This window comes from Mobula hypostoma, chromosome 9 (assembly GCF_963921235.1).
Source record: "Mobula hypostoma chromosome 9, sMobHyp1.1, whole genome shotgun sequence".
In the NCBI taxonomy this organism is placed as follows: Eukaryota; Metazoa; Chordata; class Chondrichthyes; order Myliobatiformes; family Myliobatidae; genus Mobula; species Mobula hypostoma.
The window spans coordinates 31770314-31788289 of NC_086105.1; the positions used below are offsets into that span (position 1 = coordinate 31770314).

General features: G+C 40.4%; 2 protein-coding genes and 1 long non-coding RNA gene across 6 annotated transcripts in view; 1 reads left to right on the top strand and 2 right to left on the bottom strand.

Annotated features, from left to right (window-relative positions):
- si:dkey-82f1.1 (DENN domain-containing protein 2A) overlaps positions 1-17976 on the top strand; it is a 118673-nt gene that overhangs the window by 88427 nt on the left and 12270 nt on the right. For all 4 annotated transcript variants that reach the window (XM_063057998.1, XM_063057996.1, XM_063057997.1 and 1 more), the window contains exons 8-14: positions 1069-1119; positions 3396-3583; positions 4886-4995; positions 6362-6431; positions 6527-6604; positions 7559-7699; positions 8828-8976. In XM_063057998.1, coding sequence (XP_062914068.1) covers positions 1069-1119; positions 3396-3583; positions 4886-4995; positions 6362-6431; positions 6527-6604; positions 7559-7699; positions 8828-8976 — 787 coding nt within the window. The remainder of the gene's footprint in view (positions 1-1068; positions 1120-3395; positions 3584-4885; positions 4996-6361; positions 6432-6526; positions 6605-7558; positions 7700-8827; positions 8977-17976) is intronic.
- Positions 3743-8926, bottom strand: LOC134351616 (uncharacterized). Its single transcript, XR_010019188.1, has 3 exons — positions 8803-8926; positions 8143-8226; positions 3743-3926 (listed from the first exon to the last, which is right to left on the bottom strand). It is a non-coding gene; the product is annotated as an uncharacterized LOC134351616 (long non-coding RNA).
- Positions 15737-17976, bottom strand: part of agk (acylglycerol kinase) — a 62128-nt gene continuing 59888 nt past the window's right edge. Inside the window, exon 15 of the mRNA XM_063058002.1 lies at positions 15737-16126. Coding sequence (XP_062914072.1) covers positions 16061-16126 — 66 coding nt within the window. The 3' untranslated portion in view covers positions 15737-16060. The remainder of the gene's footprint in view (positions 16127-17976) is intronic.

Consider the following 17976-nt stretch of genomic DNA (forward strand, 5'->3'; position numbering starts at 1 on the left):
AATGTAGGCTTCCATGGATTGTGTTCATGTGATACAGTATTTTAAAGACTTTCCAGGCAATGTCCTATCAGCAAGCATGGTTCCTATGTGCAAAGTTCTTCACTGGCATATAGAGATCCTTCTGATGAGCCTCTCCCTATTCCCAGGAGCACTCCCAATCCCTTCCATAATTTCACCTCCCTATAGAAGAAGGATGTGGATTGCATTGTGGCATGTCCTTTTCAGAACTATCTGCTAAACTTGCTTCTCATTAAAACACAGCCTTGTGTTGATGAAGCCAGTGTGAGGGGGAGTGTAATTAGAATTAGGAGTCTCAGCTGAACAATAGCATTAAACTGTGTTATCTTATATTGTGGAATTTCTGATTATTTGAACACTGAAATATTGTCATTAAAATGATATTAAATTAAATTTGGTTTCCATGAGCATGTGAATTAGAGGTAGAGAAACCACTTGGAGAAGTGGTCTACTTGCATTTCAGTTCACTTGGATAACATAGTAGGTATTTAGACACAACACAGTTTTAATGTGGAATTACTTCTTACATTTGAACCTGTCAGTTAGTTCCTGTGAACGTTTCTTTTGGATAGTGCCAGTGAAGGAATGACTGATCAGTAAAGTATTTTCTGCTATCCCTACTAATAGTACCAATTAGGCAAAACACATTCCAGTAGTTGCTAAAAAGGAACATTTTCAAATAAAACAAATGATTATTCTGGCGTTTAAGTATGTTTTCTGGAGGAAGCCCATTAACCTTGACCTCATTTCATGCGTGTAAATCAAATCACAGTTTAAAAATTTGGGAAAGTGTGCAAGTCAGCATGAGTGGTGTTACATCTTCCAGTTCCTATTACAAAATAGCCATTATCATTTACTACTTCCTCTCCCACCATTATCGAGCTACTGGGGCATTAAAGTAAATTCCTGAAGGGAACATGGGATTCATTTGAGGAAGAAATTGGTAGGGATAAATCTGATTAAATACATTACGCAGACTGAAATTTCCTGAGATAAAATTAGCAGTATGCTAATGAATGTTCCTTCATAAGGCAACTTGTGTCAATTCAGTTACAGATGAAAACAGTGAAACTGACAGTGAGACTGAAGAGAAGCTTAAAGGTAAGCTGCGTTTTGTACAGTATGATTTATGTTTTTGCACTACTTATTTAACTATTTGATAGACATATTTACTGTCATTCACAGTTTTTCCCTTTATTATCATGTATTGCATTATAATGCTGCCACAACCTCAACAAATTTCATGACATGCTGGTGATATTAAACCTGATTCTGATTACTAATAAATTTCTTCACTATTGTTTAATGTTCTCTGCATTTCCAAAGCTTTCCTAGAGTCACAGAGATCAGTTTCAATTAGATACAGACCCAATGCATTAATGTAACAAAGTGGAAGAGGTGCATTTGCAGCCTCCTCAGAACCGCTGGTTGGATGCAGTAGCATCAGATACATTTAGTGGCCGGAAGCCTACTAACGGTAGACTATCTGCAGGGCTCCTTCCTGGGTCTGGTGTGAAGATTTAAAGTGCGGTAACTTTAAAAAAAAATTGTAGCCCTTGTTGGGTGAGAATTTACTTGTACAGTCAATTGTACTTGTCGTGTTGACCCAGTCTGGGATTTAGGGTAAAGTGTAAAGGGGAAGTGCAGAACTTCTTGTAGGGTACTTTAATACTGAGCATTTTCAGATTGCATTTATTACAGACAAATAATTATTACATTTATTAAAGTAAAGACTTTAAAATCAATCCAAATTAAAATTGGATGATAAGTTATAGAAAAATTGTGTGGAATAATTATGAAACGTTCAGGCAAGGATGGTTGAATGGCTACCTTAAGAACAGGGATGGAGTTGGAAGCCATGAGAATTAGTGGGGCAATATCAGAATATAATACTTTAAAAAAAAAACTGCTTATAATCACTTTGACTGCTAATCAAAAGCCCAACTGTGTGAGTCAGAGCAACGGGGTGTTTTATAGCTGACTTCTTTTGACCTGTTGCTGGTCCTACGAACCTGTGAAAGTGATAGATTTTGAAAAGGCTGGCTGGTCCATCTGATTCCCACAATCATGTCAGGCTTGAACATCATGGCCCAGTCTTCCCACCAGTCAACAATCGTGTAATTTCCTTGGACAGGAATACCATCACTTGCACAAAGAAGACTAAGCAAATTTTGGAGAACATGTAATTCCAGTGAATTTGCTTTAATACCTCACCTCTGCACCCCTCCCCAAAGGTGATCAAAGTCCACTGGAGGAGGTGAAATAATTTATTTTGCACCATGTGTCTCCTGGCTTTCTGTAACTTATTTAATTCCAGTAGTTGATCTACAAGCATGTAGGTATCCTGTGTATCAGTGAGACCTGACGTGGATTGGGAGACTGCTTCGCCGAGCACCTACGCTCCGTCCGCCAGAAAAAAGCGGTTCTCCTAACAGCTACCCATTTTAATTCCACTTCCCATTCCCATTCTGACATGGCAGTCCATGGCCTCCTCTACTGTCGCCATGATGCTGTACTCAGGTTGGAGCAGCAACGTCTTATGTTCTGTCCAGGTAGACTCCAGCCTGATGGCATGAACATCAATTTCTCAACTTCTGGTGATGCCCCCGCACCCCCCCCCCAACCATCTTTTGCCATTCCACATTCCCTTTTCCCTCTCTTACCTTGTCTCCTTACCTGCCCGTTACTTCCCTCCCTCTGGTGTTCCACACCTCTTTTCTTTCTTCTATGACCTTCTGTCCTCTCCTATCAGATTCCCCCTTCTCCAGCCCTGTATCTTTCACCAATCAACTTCCCAGCTCTTTACTTCCCCCCTCCCACCCCCCAGTTTCACCTATCACCTTGTGTTTCTTCCTCCCCTCCCACCACCTTCTAAATCTGACTCCTCATCTATTTCTCTCCAGTCCTGCTGAAGGGCCTCGGCCTGAAACATCGACTGTACTCTTTTCCATCGATGCTGCCTGGCTTGCTGAGTTCCTCCAGCATTTTGTGTTTGTGTGATGTCTTGTGTCAAGGAAAGTCAACTCAGCAGATCAATCTCTTTAATCCCTCACAGTGAATCTGTATTTGTAAATAGCTGCTACTCAGAAGTTAAATAACATGGTATACTTCATTCTGTTAAGTAATAGGCATTTTATTTCAATTACTAAAACAGAAACACAATTATATTCAATTAGACTAATTCCTATAATAACATGGAACATCTTGAGAGCACTCAGCTGATCAGGTACCATCTGTGGAAAGAGAAACAGAGTTAACATTTCAGGTCTGACATCTATTATTGGAATCTTTCCAGCACTGTTTCCATTTCAGATTTTCAGCATCTGCAGTGTTTGCTTAATTTCCCAATGAATTCTTTTCCCTTCCTCCACTGATAGCTCACAGTCAGCGTCTCGTGTTGGTGAAGTCCTTGCTGAAGCAAAAGAGTCGCTACCGAACCTTGGAGAGAGATCTCATTGAGTTCCAGGAGTGGCAGCTATTTGAGTTCTTTGTGGTGGTCGCTCTCCACATGAAGAAGGGAAGTAGTACATATGTCCCTGAGGTCACCCAGCAGTTCCCTCTGAAGGTGAGAAAGATCTGTTCCTTTCTCTATCTTCCATTTCTTCCAGAGGGCTGGCGTATTGAACAGCTTGTGGATTTCTCAGATCTGTTTCATGGGACTTTTTGGTACAGTAATTGGAGGTGAGTGGGGGGTAGTCAACGATGAATCGCCATGAATTAACAAAAAGGGAAAGCTTCACGTTTGTTCCTAAGCATTCGATTTCTCTTAAACCATAATTCACTTATTGAATTTGCTTCTGTAGTAAGTGGCTCCTTATAGGCCTCCTCCTCTCCTTGTCAGTTCAAGTGATGGTGCTGTTTCTTTTACTAGTTTCACTGGAGCAATCTGCACTGCAGAAACACATTAGCTGTTTGAGATACAGTGTGCTTTTACAACACCACATTTTCCTGGGGCTGGGCACCTGCTGATGGACTCCCAGTCACCTGTGCTGAACGTCAGTGTGAAAGGCAGGTACATGCTGTAACATACCAGTGTTGTAGGGCAAGGACAGTTCATACACATCTTTAGCGTAGGCCAAATTTGCACCTTTAATGTCTGAAGTATTTCTGAGAGAAATTATAGTATTAAAAAATAGAACTAGGAGAGATCAGTCAACCCCTCTTCTTTGCTCTACCATCCAATAAAATCATGGCTGATACTTAATTTCAGTACTTTCCCACAACTTCCCCCAAGCCGTCAGGCTGATCAACACCTCCACCTATTAACACACCCCACCACCCCCATGTCACCTAGCACACTTAATGTACATACATTGTCTTTTATAGGATTACTTTTACGTATATTTATTTTTTAATACTCTTTATGCTTATGTGTTTTTTTTAATGCTGCATCAGATCCGAGTAACAATTGTTTAATTCTCCTTTACATCACGTACTGAAGAATGACAATAAACCATCTTGGATCTTGAATATCAACAAAGCCGTGTCCTTGATTTTCAAATTATGTGTGTGTGCGTGTGTGCATGCGTGTGTGCGTGCGTGTGTGTGTGTGCGTGTGTGTGTGCGTGTGTGTGTGTGTGCGTGTGTGTGTGCGTGCGCGTGCGTGTGTGTGCGCGTGCGTGTGTGTGCGTGTGCGTGTGTGCGTGTGCGTGTGCGTGCGTGCGTGTGCGTGTGTGTGCGTGTGTGCGTGTGTGCGCGTGTGTGTGTGTGTGCGTGTGTGTGCGTGCGCGTGCGTGTGCGTGCGCGTGTGTGTGTGTGCGCGCGCACCCTTGTGGCATCTATGTATTGGGAATGTGTATGTGCGTGCTGATGCATTGTGTGGAGAACCTCGATGGTATCTAATGCTTCCTTTTCCTCTGTGACTCAGCTGGATAAACCATTCAAGTTTATGCGGGAAACAGAAGATCAGTTAAAAGTCATTCCGCAATTCTGCTTTCCTGATGCCAGAGACTGGACTCCTGTTTCTGAGTTTACCAGGTATATACTTTTGTAGTATCACAAAAATCCGCAGCTGCTGGAAACCAAAAAGCAACGGACACAAAATGCTGGAACAACTCGGCAGGCAAGGCAGCATCTGTGGAAAAGAGTACACAGTGGATGTGTTGGGCCAAAACCTTTCGTCAGGCTGACTGTACTCTTTTTCCATAGATGCTGCCTGACCTGCTGAGTTCATCCAGCATTTTGTGTGTTTTGCTTATTTTTTATTTAGATTACTTTTGATCATGATTCTCAACAATTCGATTGGGATATTTGAGGGAATGGCTGGAAAAGGGTGAAATCCATTCACAACAAATGAATGAGTGTTCTAGTTTTTGCAAGTTTTCTTCTTGGGCCTATATAAATCACCTGAACAATGTTTATTATTAAATGGGTGTCATCGAGCATTAAATAACATGCATTAAATGTTATTGAGGAAATCTCTTAAATTTGTATGGAAGCCATTGGTTCTTTATGTTCATGGCAGTACATTGCTTAGGTAAAAACATGTCTTTACAACACATTTCACATCCTCAAATATCCTACAGTATTTCACAATCAATAATGTACATTTGGAGTGTATCAACTGATGTCCCATTAATAAAGACTGCAATGAATTGATGTGGTTTTATAATGGGATGCATTCCCAGACTAACTCTTTCAGTTGTTTTGGTTAAGAGGCAATTCTTGGCCAGGAGAATAGAAAATCTTAAACAGTCCCTTATTGTCTTGTACGTTGACTTGATAGAGATTCAGTTTAAAATCTCATCTGAAAGACAGTGCAACAACCCCTCATGCTGCACTGCAAAGCCAACCTCGGTAATGTCATCGTAGCTCGCCATTCCAGAGCAATCGGCCAAGACTGTACTACCAAGAAGGGCAGGGAGAGCAGACTCTTTTCCCAAGTCATGTACCAGTCTGATTTACAAATGGATCTCCTGGAACTCACAACCCAACACCTGAAGGGCTGTGTGTTCAAAAAGTTAGTTCATACCACCTGTTTGGATTCCAGGGCAGGGCAATAAAGGCAGGCGTTACTAGTGACACCCAAATCCACAAAAATGAATTTATTAAAAAGACATACTTCAGTGAAGATGTTTTATTTTGGGAGCTCTGTGACAAGGCACTGTGTCATATGAAGCATTTTACACTTTTTCTTTACTTGAAGGAAGTGAAACCTTAAATGTACATGGCATTGAAAACTACCGTGTAGATGAATTTTGTCTTGCTGAATCTGGATGCCACCCATCTTAGTGTTCACCAATATTCCAGTTTAGTACTTTGCTGCAGAACTCTTCGACCCTCTTTATGATTTACAACAGCTTGGAATGCTTGAACAAACCTTCCTTGTTTCCCACTGTAACAGTGAAACCTTTTCATTTGTCCTGACTGGAGAAGATGGGAGCAGACGATTTGGTTATTGTCGGCGCCTACTGGTAGGATCCCCATTAAAAATTATACCAAAGGTTTTAAAATAACTATAACTCGTGCAGCAACATTTTAATTGTCTTGTTTTTTTCCCTCCTTTTAGCCTACTGGGAAGGGGAAACGTCTACCGGAGGTCTATTGTATAGTCAGTCGGTTGGGCTGTTTCAACCTCTTCTCTAAGGTACCAATGCTAGTCAGTTTTAGTTAAGAACTTACTGGAATTATCTCTGAATGAATATTTGTCCATTTCCTGCCTATATTGTTGGAGTTGGTGCCTGGGTATTCTACACCTCTGCCTCCCCTCTCAAACTTATCCTAACACCTTGCCTTTTTCACAGTTTCTAAAAGGACCTGAAAATGTTAAAGCACATCACTTAACAGCAACCTAAACTTTTATTAGATCCTATTTGCGTGCCAAACCCTGAGCATCTTTTGTGGTAGAACAGATGCAGTGAGTTTTGCCTGTTGAGCACCTGCTTCATGATACAATAAGGTCAATGTATTCATTCTGGCTTTGATTTGTACTGTATGAGTATGGAATATAACAGGAAAACAGTGCTCACATTTGAATTCATTCAAGCCTAAACCCAAGTGGCCTCTGTGTTTCATTTGAACTAGTCACTGCAACTCTACACATACCATCAATTTTGATTAAATACCAGTTCAATTATAACATTAAATCCAATCCACACTACCTGATGTTGTTCATTGTGTTTTGAAATATAAGGTATTTGCACTGAACAAAATATTAAGGCAACAATATCAATACTTGTGAGATCATATAAAAATGTGTTAGATAGTACAATCTTGATTTATTTGATCATAGTATATCTTTTATGCCAGTACCTTTTGTTTTTGTATCTTTTTTAATGCCTGTTTTTTTTTTTAGCCCAGTCATATTTTCTCCATGAGTTGTCAGACTAACCCTCACAACACGCTGGAGGAACTCAGCCGGTCGGGCAGCATCCGTGGAAAAGATCAGTCGACGTTTCGGGCCGGAATCTTTTTCACAGATGCTGCCCGACCTGCTGAGTCCCTCTAGCGTGTTGTGAGTGTTACTTTGATCCCAGCATCTGCAGGTCATTTTGTGTTTACAATCAGACTAACCCATCTGATTTTTGATGATGCTTTGCAGATCTTGGATGAGGTAGAGAAGCGACGAGTGATTTCTCCTGCTCTTGTTCAGCCGTTCATGAGGAGCATTATGGAAGCACCTTTCCCTGCCCCAGGGCGAACCATCACTGTCAAAAACTTCCTTCCAGGATCAGGAAATGAGGTGAGGGAAACCTCCAGCTTCCTAATATTTTACTTTCTGCTTATGTTACTATGATGTTCTGAGGGGTTGCAGTGGGGAGAGTGAATGTTGGCCTAAAGAAGGGGTTCCCAACCAGGGGTCTACAGACCCCTTGTTTAATGATAATGGTCCGTGGCATAAAAATATGGAGAACCCCTGAACTAGAGGTAAGCTAGACAAGAGTGGCTTTTCAACATTCAGACATCTTTCTCTGGGTTTTCTTCAAATTTTACATTGAGACGCAGAATATAAGCATTATGTACAGAATCAGATGGAAGAAGCATATCGTTTACAGCACGTTATTGGGATGCAACAAAGTCTCACGTTTTTTCTTCCAGTTTGAAATACACTTAAAGTTTACAAAGAAAACAATGGGAAATGATTTAGAAGGCAGTTTGTAGCATGTCATATTCCAGAATAATTACCTGGGTAATTCTGCAACGACTTTGGTTTCTCAGGTTGATCGTGGGCTAGAATGTTCCACTGGTGGTACTTTGGCATCTTCATACCTAGTGTTTTTTAAAAAATCTATTGACATTGCACATCTAATAGTGTGTGGTGTAACAACTTTTCTAACATCAATATACATCTCTCATAGCAAATTCTTCGTGCTCTAAGGAATGATTATAAACATTCATTCTCTAAGGCATCATTATAAAGCAACTCAGTGGAGTTTTCTAAATTCCTGAGTCACTTTGAGATGTTTTTTAAATGCAACACGTGGTCCTCAGATATTCTGTATGCTCCTGTTTGAAAATTGTGTTTGAACTCAACTCACAGTAACATGCTCTGTATAGAGAGAGAAATATGTACTAAAAATGAGTAGCATGTTTCTATCAGTTATCTAATTACAATTATGGCAAAATTGGTAATTATTATAATCGTTTAAATTATCATGTTTCAAGACACAAAAACAATCTTAGGAGTTACGCAACTGTAATATTGAAGTCAGCATCCTCTATAGAAAAATGTCAGATTTCTGAATGGAGATTTGGTCTTAGAGTGAGGTTGCTTCACAGGGTAAACCAGCCAATACAAAGTAGGAAGTCAAGAAGGTCAACAACTTTGCCAACTGTTGTACTGACCTGACAGGTGTCGTCTCTCCTTCAGGTGATCCAGCTGTGCAGGCCCCTGGACTCCCGATTAGAACACGTGGACTTCGAGTGTCTTTTTTCTTCACTAAGCATCCGCCAGTTGATTAAAGTCTTTGCTTCCCTGCTACTGGAGAGGAGGGTGATTTTCACAGCAGATAAACTCAGGTGAATAATACTCATTTTACAATGAAATCTGACAGACAAATGAAAATCAGTAATGAGATTCTATGATCAGTGAACAAGCTGTTATCCCTAATCCTGATAAAGTATATTAAAATACCAGATCACACCTGCTAATTAATCACAGAACCTGTTGGGAATATATATTTCCTGATATGTAAGGACTGTATGTCTAATATATACCAAATACTTTAACATGTGACGTCTGGTGAAATGTACATATAAGAATCTGAGAAAAGGTCTGAGAGGCCTTTAGTGTATTAGGACGCTGAAGAATTTTAATATGGTGAAAGTTAATGTAATAGAACAGTGAAACCTTAAGAAACATTTTACAATATCTAACTCCAATCAGAAGTAGATTCTTCTTCTGCATACATAATGTTCCACAGCAATAGTCTGATTACAATGGAAATTAATAGAAGCTTGTTGGGTCTTGGCAAAGGCCTAACAAACATGCAATGTGATCTGTGGCCAAGTTCAATTGACCCAGAATATACTGCACACTTGCCTATAGAAATGTTTATTATAGCAGATCTACTCTTACAGTAAAAGTTAGATTAGTAAGCTATGGGTCTCCATGTCCTTCAGCTGAAAGATGACCTCTCATGATCCACTAGTAGTTACTGCATCGCCTTCTGTACTTCTGATTCCTGGCTTTACGTGCAACCTGTGCATTTCGGGGTTGCCTTGCGAGTTAGTATCGCAACTTTCCATGAAGTCACATCATTGGTGCATGTGCCCAGAAATGTGAATGGAAAAAAAATTCAATTCTGTGCTTTTTTCCTACATAAACTTTATTAGAGAAGCTTTTTACTTCGTGTCCCAAATATTTTGGTAGCGCTCTGTGAATTCCGTAAGGTTGAGTTTCCATTACCTGAGCTGTTGTTACATAGGGATTGCCTGTATGTTTCTGGACTGATATTTGAAGAACTGAGTATGACTTAATGGTTGGAGGACGTGAAGCACTGAGGTGTGGTGTTTTTTCATTTGCTGCTGTTTTTGAATGCATCTAGTGAAGGGAAAGGTCTAAAAAGCTTTCTCTGGTCACTTTGCTAATTTCTAAATGACCCCATGTATACTGTTCCTGATTAATCCACGTCTTTCTAAATAAAGACTGGAATTTAATTTTCTGGCTACCATATGTAGCCAGTCCATATCATCGTAGCTCGTCATTACTGAGCGTCAGCCAAGATGTGGTTATTTGTGTCAATTCAAGGGAAATTTACTTAGTGCATTTGTAACTGTCTCTTCTCATCTTCATCTGGTAGAATATTTAAATACTTGCAAATATGGAGTTATAGCACACCCTTTCCACTTGTTTGGGATATAGATTAGTCAATGCTAAATAGTCCTTAACAGATACACTTAACATTCTACATTGCAAATAATGGAATAAGTGAGTGTTCCGTACCCTGTGCACATCTAAGTAATATTTCCAACCATCATACACCCTTGTTTGCAGTAATTAGTACTTTTACAAACACATTTCCTTGAATTTTAAAGTTGCTGCCATTAGTAAACCATTTTCAGTGCTGGACTTTATAACTTTCGTCAGCTCTCTTATCCCAGTTGCTAAAACAATCAAGGAAATATGGGAATTAATGGCAGAGGCACTAATCCAATCCATAGCCTGCAACTCCTGCTGAGAATGAACTAACTATTCTAAGCAATCAGATTAATCTTGCCTGTCAGCTCTCAATCATTGCATCCAAAGCTCATCTTTGTAAAGTTCACTGAGGATTTCTGCCCTTAAGGCAGTAACGCCCAGACCCACATTACACTCTGCGTGATAAAACTTCAACCAAATACTTTAGAATGATCCTTGCTAATTCAGAACATAAAGACTCGACCCTAGGGAAGACCCTCCTGAATCCTGCTCAGTCATTTGGTTGAGTGAAAGCTGCATGATTTGTGTTTTAGTGGCAGAGTGTGACTGAAACACAAATCACAAGGGTGTTCTTTCTAACCTGTAAGATTTCTATCCCTCAAAGTATTCTATTGAAAGTCCTCCAAATTGCTATGTAAATTCTACCATTAACAAGCACTCAGTGTATGTCGAATGTAAGGCTACGTCCACACTACGCCGGATAATTTTGAAAACGCCGGTTTCGCGTAAAAATGACAGGCGTCCACACTAAGTGTTTATCAAAATATCTCCGTCCACATTAGACGGATATTTGGGCGAATCTCCTCCTACCGGGCATGCGCAGGACACACAGAAAACAAGCAAAGAGAAAATAGTATACTTGGTGTGCGTTTGTCTGGTTACAGAGTAGAGAAACTTAAAAGGAATTGCTCTTGGCTGTCGCACAGGAGGACTTAAAACTTAAAAAAAACAAATACTGGAGCGTATGGAGGCAACCGACAGGGAGTTCACGGGCAGTATGACCTGGCTGACGACGAACATTGAAAAACTGACTAACTCTGTTGCATTAATAAAGCACCTTGTTAAATGTCTGCATCAGTGTTATCTTGTATTTCCATACAATGTTACATTAGGCTGTTACACATCTATTGTCAGAGAAGTATTTGCATAAATAGTTAAACCACCTTCATACAAGCAAGGACAGAAAACAGGGCAAAGTGAGTATACTTATTTATTCAGTAAGCTATGGGTCAAAGTATTTGGTGAGTACATTCCTATCTCTTCTGGCTTCAGTCTCGTTGCCGTCTGTTCTGAAATTGTTAGGTTGTGTGGGGGGTTGCGTTCAAGAAAACAACGAAATGCCGTGCTGCCCCCACCATCTGTTCCGGCATGTCATGACAGCGTTTTTAAATAGTCAAAAAAGCTCACTTTACAATTTAACTCTCACGCCGTTCACACCGACTGCGCGTTATAACAGCCGTCCGGCAGTGCTTGCGCAGTACCAAGCGGAAGCAGAAAAAGCATTGTTGTTGAGGTGTTGTCATGACAGCATTTTTAAATCTCTCCGGTTACCCCGTACACACTACAACAGATATTTGGCGTTTTCAGATTTATTCACTCTGGAGACCGTTTCTGAAAATCTCCATTTTCGGGGGCTGAAAACGCCAGCTCAGTGTGGATGGGAGGTCAAAACGAAGAGAAAAAGCTTCGTTTTCAAAATTATCCGGCGTAGTGTGGACGTACCCTCAGATGATGGTATTGTATTGCTATAGCCCATCCACTTCAAGATTCAACGTGTTGTGCATTCAGAGATACTCTTCTGCACACCACTGTTGTAATGTGTGGTTATCTGAGTTACCATCATCTTCCTGTCAGCATGAACCAGTCTGTATACATACATACACACACACACAACTGCCACTAACTGGATATTTTGTCTTTTTTTTTGCACCATTCTCTGTAAACTCGAGACTGTTTGTGTGAAGGTCCCCAGGAGATCAGTTTCTGCGATACCAAACCACTCTGTCTCCCACCAACAATCATTCCACAGTCAAAGTCACTTTCATCACATTTCTTCCCCATTCTGATGTGTGGTCTGAACAACAACTAAATCTCTTGACCATGTCAGTGTGCTTTTATGCATTGAGTTGTTGCCACATAATTGGCCGATTAGATATTTGCAGTAACAGGCAGGTGAACCTAATAAAGTAGCCACTCAGTGTACATTGACAATCTCCAGTACCAGTCACCAATGTATGCCATCAGAGCAGAAGCAGGCCATGTGACCACTCAGGCAGCCTTTCTCAGCTGATCAGATTATGATTGGAATATTTACCTCGGGCCATTTACCTGTACTAACCTCGTAAACCTGGAGAACTAAAATGTATTGTCCTGTGTCCTTAACATACTTTGTGAGTGAGCTTCCACAGTTCTTTCAGCAGAGAATTTCAAAGACTTATTTTCTTCTGGGTGAAGAAGTAACTTCTCATCTCATCCAAGGCCGGCCCTGTATTTTGAAACTGTAATCCCGGGTTCTAGATATATCAGTCAGAAAAGAAAGATTGCCTCTACATCTGTGCTACAAGTCTGTAAAAATGTTGTATATTCCAGTGAATTTGCTCTCATTCTTCTAAACTCAATTTTATATAAACCCAGTCTGGTTAACTGCTCTTCAGGGCGAACCCCCTCAGCCAGGAATTATTTGGATGAAGCATTTGGTTCCTCCAGCACAAGTTAGCCTACCAACGTAAATAATCTTTCTTGTTCAGTCGGTCTGGCTCTCATAATTTTATACACCTCAATTAAATCTCCACTTAGTCTTCCCTATTCTTTACACAACCCTGACAATGTCATCTCATATCTCCTGTACTGTCAGCTCTTCCCCACACTGTGATGACCCAGACTTTACACTGCATCATAGCTGTGATCTAACGAGTATTTCCTTCAACTCTAGTATGACCTCTCTGCTTTTGTATGCTCTGCTTCCAGCCAATCAATTATCCCATATGTTGCCTTGCCTTGTTATCTATCTGTTTCTGCAGTTAACAGCTGAATTCCCACTAACCACCATACAGCATGTTTGTTTCTTGGGTAAACATCTTAATCACGACTCCTAAGTTTAAGTCTAACTAATTGATAGAAACCACAAGATCATAACCATCCCAACTCCCGACTCAATGGTGGGAAATATTGAGATTTAAAAATCATGTATTCTCTATAAATGGTTTGACCTTTGTACATACCAAGAAGAAATAAACAAGATGGGTTCATTTTTACTTTGGAGAGCTTGGGAAAAGCTGAGGGCAAGTATCTTGTCACTATTTTATAGCTGCTTCCAGCAAGTAATTCTACTGTAATTGGCAAACAAGTTTTTGAATAGTTGATACATTGAGTTTTATTGATGGGCCTTATCATCACACCCACTCCCCTTTGTTTTATATTCTCTTTATATGTTTTGTTACTAATGTTCTAGGATTGTCGTGAAGATTAGGATTAACCTGTTTTTGAAGCAAATAATTCAAGGCGTCTGGTGGTAGCTAAAAGAAATTTACTAAAATATTTTAGAGAGTGAAAAAATGCAAATAAGAATAAAAATCCAATGAAAAAGGAATGAATTGCAAGCTTCTGTGAAGTTATAGGTCCTTTTAAAGTCTTTTGGTGAGTCGTATCGCTGTGCGATAATCACTGATGTGTCACACATTCCAGGCTCAAGTTAGTTCTTAGAGAGCCTGGAAGGAATGCTGTTATATCTGTTTTTTTTTCATCACTATGGAAACCTCATCAAGGCTCCAGAGAGAACTTAGTGTCCAGTTGGGTTCTTTTCAAATGGGTTTTATTTTACTCTATAAGGGGCGATGCTATTAACGTTTGGCTGCTGTCTGAGAGATCTGAAACTGACATTGGAAATCTTCCGTACAAGATGCCTTCTAGGGCACGCTGAAGACCAGTCATCAGAATGTCCTTGCTTATGGAATGTAGCCCAGCACTTGTAAAACTGTCTGAATATTGTTTTTCTTTCAAATTTTAAGCCTTTAGGAGCGTATATAAAATCAGCATGTTATGTTTCCAGCCAAGTGGAGGAAGGGTACACGAGGAAGGGAGGACACGGAACACAAATGATGGTAATGAAACGGACACAGATACGAGGGCACTTCAGAATCATCAGTACTTGCTCACATAAATAAATATTACAACCAGAGATTTTGATCAATTTAACAGAATTTTTAGTTGGAAACAAGTACAAAGACAGAATGTGTGTTAAACTGAGAGAAACTGCTCTGCTTTCTACATAATGGCAGGGGCTTACTTATATTTTCCTTATCCACTGCTTCATTTCAATTGATTGCCCAGTGCAAATGAGCCATCGCTCATCCTGAGCTCTCCTCCTGTAGATATTTATTTAGAGATAGAGCATGAACAAGCTGAACTGCCCAGCAACCCAGCTCTTTAACCTTACCCTAATCATAGGGGTTCCTTAAGGTTTTTATAGTTGGGGAAGGGGGTGGGGATAAGTTCCCACTTTGTATTAAATGTTCCCAATAGCGTGCATCTCAAATAGCCTCTGACAACTAAGTCCAGCTCCTAGTCTTCACGTGTAGCTTAGCTACTAAGCCTGGTGGAACCGTTTCTGCTGACAGGAGAAGGGGTAAAAGCAGGGTCCTGGCACCTTAAAACCATTTGCTTTGGGCAGAGTGGCTTGTTAGCCGTAGTTGGAGGCTCACTTAGTGGAAGGGAAACTCTTAATTTCAAATTTCCGCTGCCTTGAACGTGCTGGCTTCGGGAGTAAACCCCGAGGAAGATTCCTGAGCTGGAGTCCACAAGGCAGTTTGATACTGACTGGCAACTCCTGTGACGCTGCTGGTGCTAAACTGTATCGGTCTCTGCTGTTGCTTTGGATTCATCAGCCGCCTGGCGAGGAGGGAGGAGCGTGTTACACGGGCAACAGCTTGCTCTCCGTGTCGTACTGTCCCGGCTTGTGTATCACATAGACAGCTGGGATGCAACACCCGTGGTCAACCCTGGCCAACCAAGGGCCCCACGTAATCACGGGACAACTTACAATGACCAACTAACCGCTACAGCTGTGGATTGTTGGAGGAGACGGGAGCAGCCGGAGGAAACCCACACGTTCACAGGGACATGAAAACTCCTTACACACAGTGCTGGATTTGAACACCCAGCTCCAACACTGCCAGCTGCAGTAGTGTTGTGCTAACCGCTACACTACCATGGCAACCCAAGATTTAAGATAGAGGCATGGAATAAAGAATGATGGTCTCCGTTTTAAAAAAAAATGATTACAGAACATGAAATCCAGTATAAAGACTACAAGGTTTGTGTTCTTCAAAATTTTAAGTTGTAATCTGTTTCTAATATACACTGTTAACATTCTCCAATCAGATTGGTTCAAATTACAAAATGTACAGAAGTTCATTTCCCAAAAGTTCAGAGTTTGTTTTTAATTAGGTGCATTGTACGCATATTTACAGCATAGGATTTTATTGCTGACACCCATTTGAGCATGGAGCAGACATCACACTTTTTTTATGACTTTTCTCTTCATACTGAATAAGTGTTGACTACACTTGCCAGAAGATTGGCCAACCCTTTCACTTAATCCCGACCCAAGAGCAGGCTGCGAAGAACTGGCTTGAAGCAACCAGAGTGATGCCTTTAAAGTTGTGGTGATTGGAAGGCTTTCTTTCAAATGTTGAAACGTGCTGCTGTTTTTCTTCCTGGAACATCTGCTGAAATGATTTTTCTGTATTTCTAAAAGAGAGGAATGTTTGAAAGTGGAATGCAGAAAATGCAGGGAATGGAACAAAGCATGGAAATCAGATCTTAGACTCGCAGTAAAACGGGTGACAGAAAAATGGACTCAGACAGAAGAGAAGCAGGTCAATCAGCCCTCTGTGGCTACGAGGTGTTTATGCTCCGCACAGTCCTTCTGCCACCTTACTTCACATTCCCCTTTTCAATATGCCCTTTTATTTATTTCCTTTTCTCTCGTGTACATAACAAGCTTTCCAATTTATACTCTTCAGCTCAACCACTTCATGTGGTAACATACTCCTAACACAAGCAATTTTCCAATGATGTCTTTAATTTCCTTAGTGGATATTGCAATGATCCTTTGCTTTTGTCATTTGTTATCTTGCATTTTCACAAATTGAAACATTTTCACTTCATCTACCTATAAAATGTCTTCAGAGTTTTGAATCTTTTTCTTTGCTCGCTGTCTCCCTCCCTTCACCTCCTTCTGACTCCTTTGCCGTGATTCCATTCACAAGCAACACAGTCCTTGCTATATTTGCCTGTGTACCTGGGCTTATTGGGTGGCATGTTAGTACATCCCTGACGTTGCATACCATAGAGGCAACTCCTAGAGCTTCATTGAAAGATGGGGCATGAGTAGGTAAACATTTTCTACTTTACACAGGATGGGTGCAATTAAACTTTGTCTAAGACTGAATGGCACTTCTGTGATTCTTAGTCTCTCTCAGCGCGGTTTCCAGGGGTGAGCAGCTAAAAACAGCCAAGGTGTGGGATATGGCGGCCATCTGAAGCAGAGGGAGTGAAAGTCACAATGGAAGTATGAAGTTGAGAAACACATCATTGCAAATACTGCAATGCAGTAAAGTAGCTCGAAAAATATATAAACATGCTGACATGGAGAGGTAGTGATTATAATGGAGGAATGCCTATCACATCACGACTACATCATTGGTGATTATCTGCCAACTCTTGCGTAGTCAGCAGAAACAAGGTAATTATAAATCAGTACAACTTCAAATTTCAATGGATCCCCTGCTCTCTCCCAAACATTACCTAGAGATTGTGAGGGAAGAACTTTAAGCAGAGTTGATTTATGTTATATATCTCATAGGTTTAAGTGTGAGAGGCGGGGAGATGGGAAGGAGTCTACTTCTGCCAAATTCCGTTCACTCTCTTCAAATTCTGATGTTCCAGAAACTAATGGAAAGCAGCTGTTCTAATATTTCTGCTGTCCACTATATCCTGAGGCACTGTCTTATAAACACTGCGTTTAACTCTGCTACTAGCAGAGTTTGGCCTTTCACTGGCAATCTTGCCCACTTCTAATGACGCACTTAAATGAAGAAAGTTAAAGGGAAAGTTACAACAAACAACATTCTCCAGCATCAGTGATTGCTGTCAGTCAGAGGTGATTGGTCCCACACCCGGAGAATAGCATCTCTCACTAATTTGTAGGACAATGGCCCATATTGGATAATTGTATTCTATTGACTGTGTGACATATTGTATTCAGCCCATAATCCCATTATTCAAGCTATTGCATAAACATAATGATGTAGTAAAACAGTATGTTTTTCTCATTAAAACTTTTAATCTCATTCCCAGATTACAAAATCTATATTTTTTGAGTTTATTGTGTTTTAAATTCCTGATTTATTCCATCTTTTTAAATGTCCTTGTGTGTTCTTCAGTTTGAAAAGTATTTACAGGCAGAGAAAGGGACATTTTCCATTTTCAGTAGTTGGTTGGAGCATGGAACATGCACAGACTTAGTTAACTGAATAGATCTGACCCTTCATTAGAAGTGGAAAAATATTAAGTCTGTTTCATGGGTTAAGTCCAAA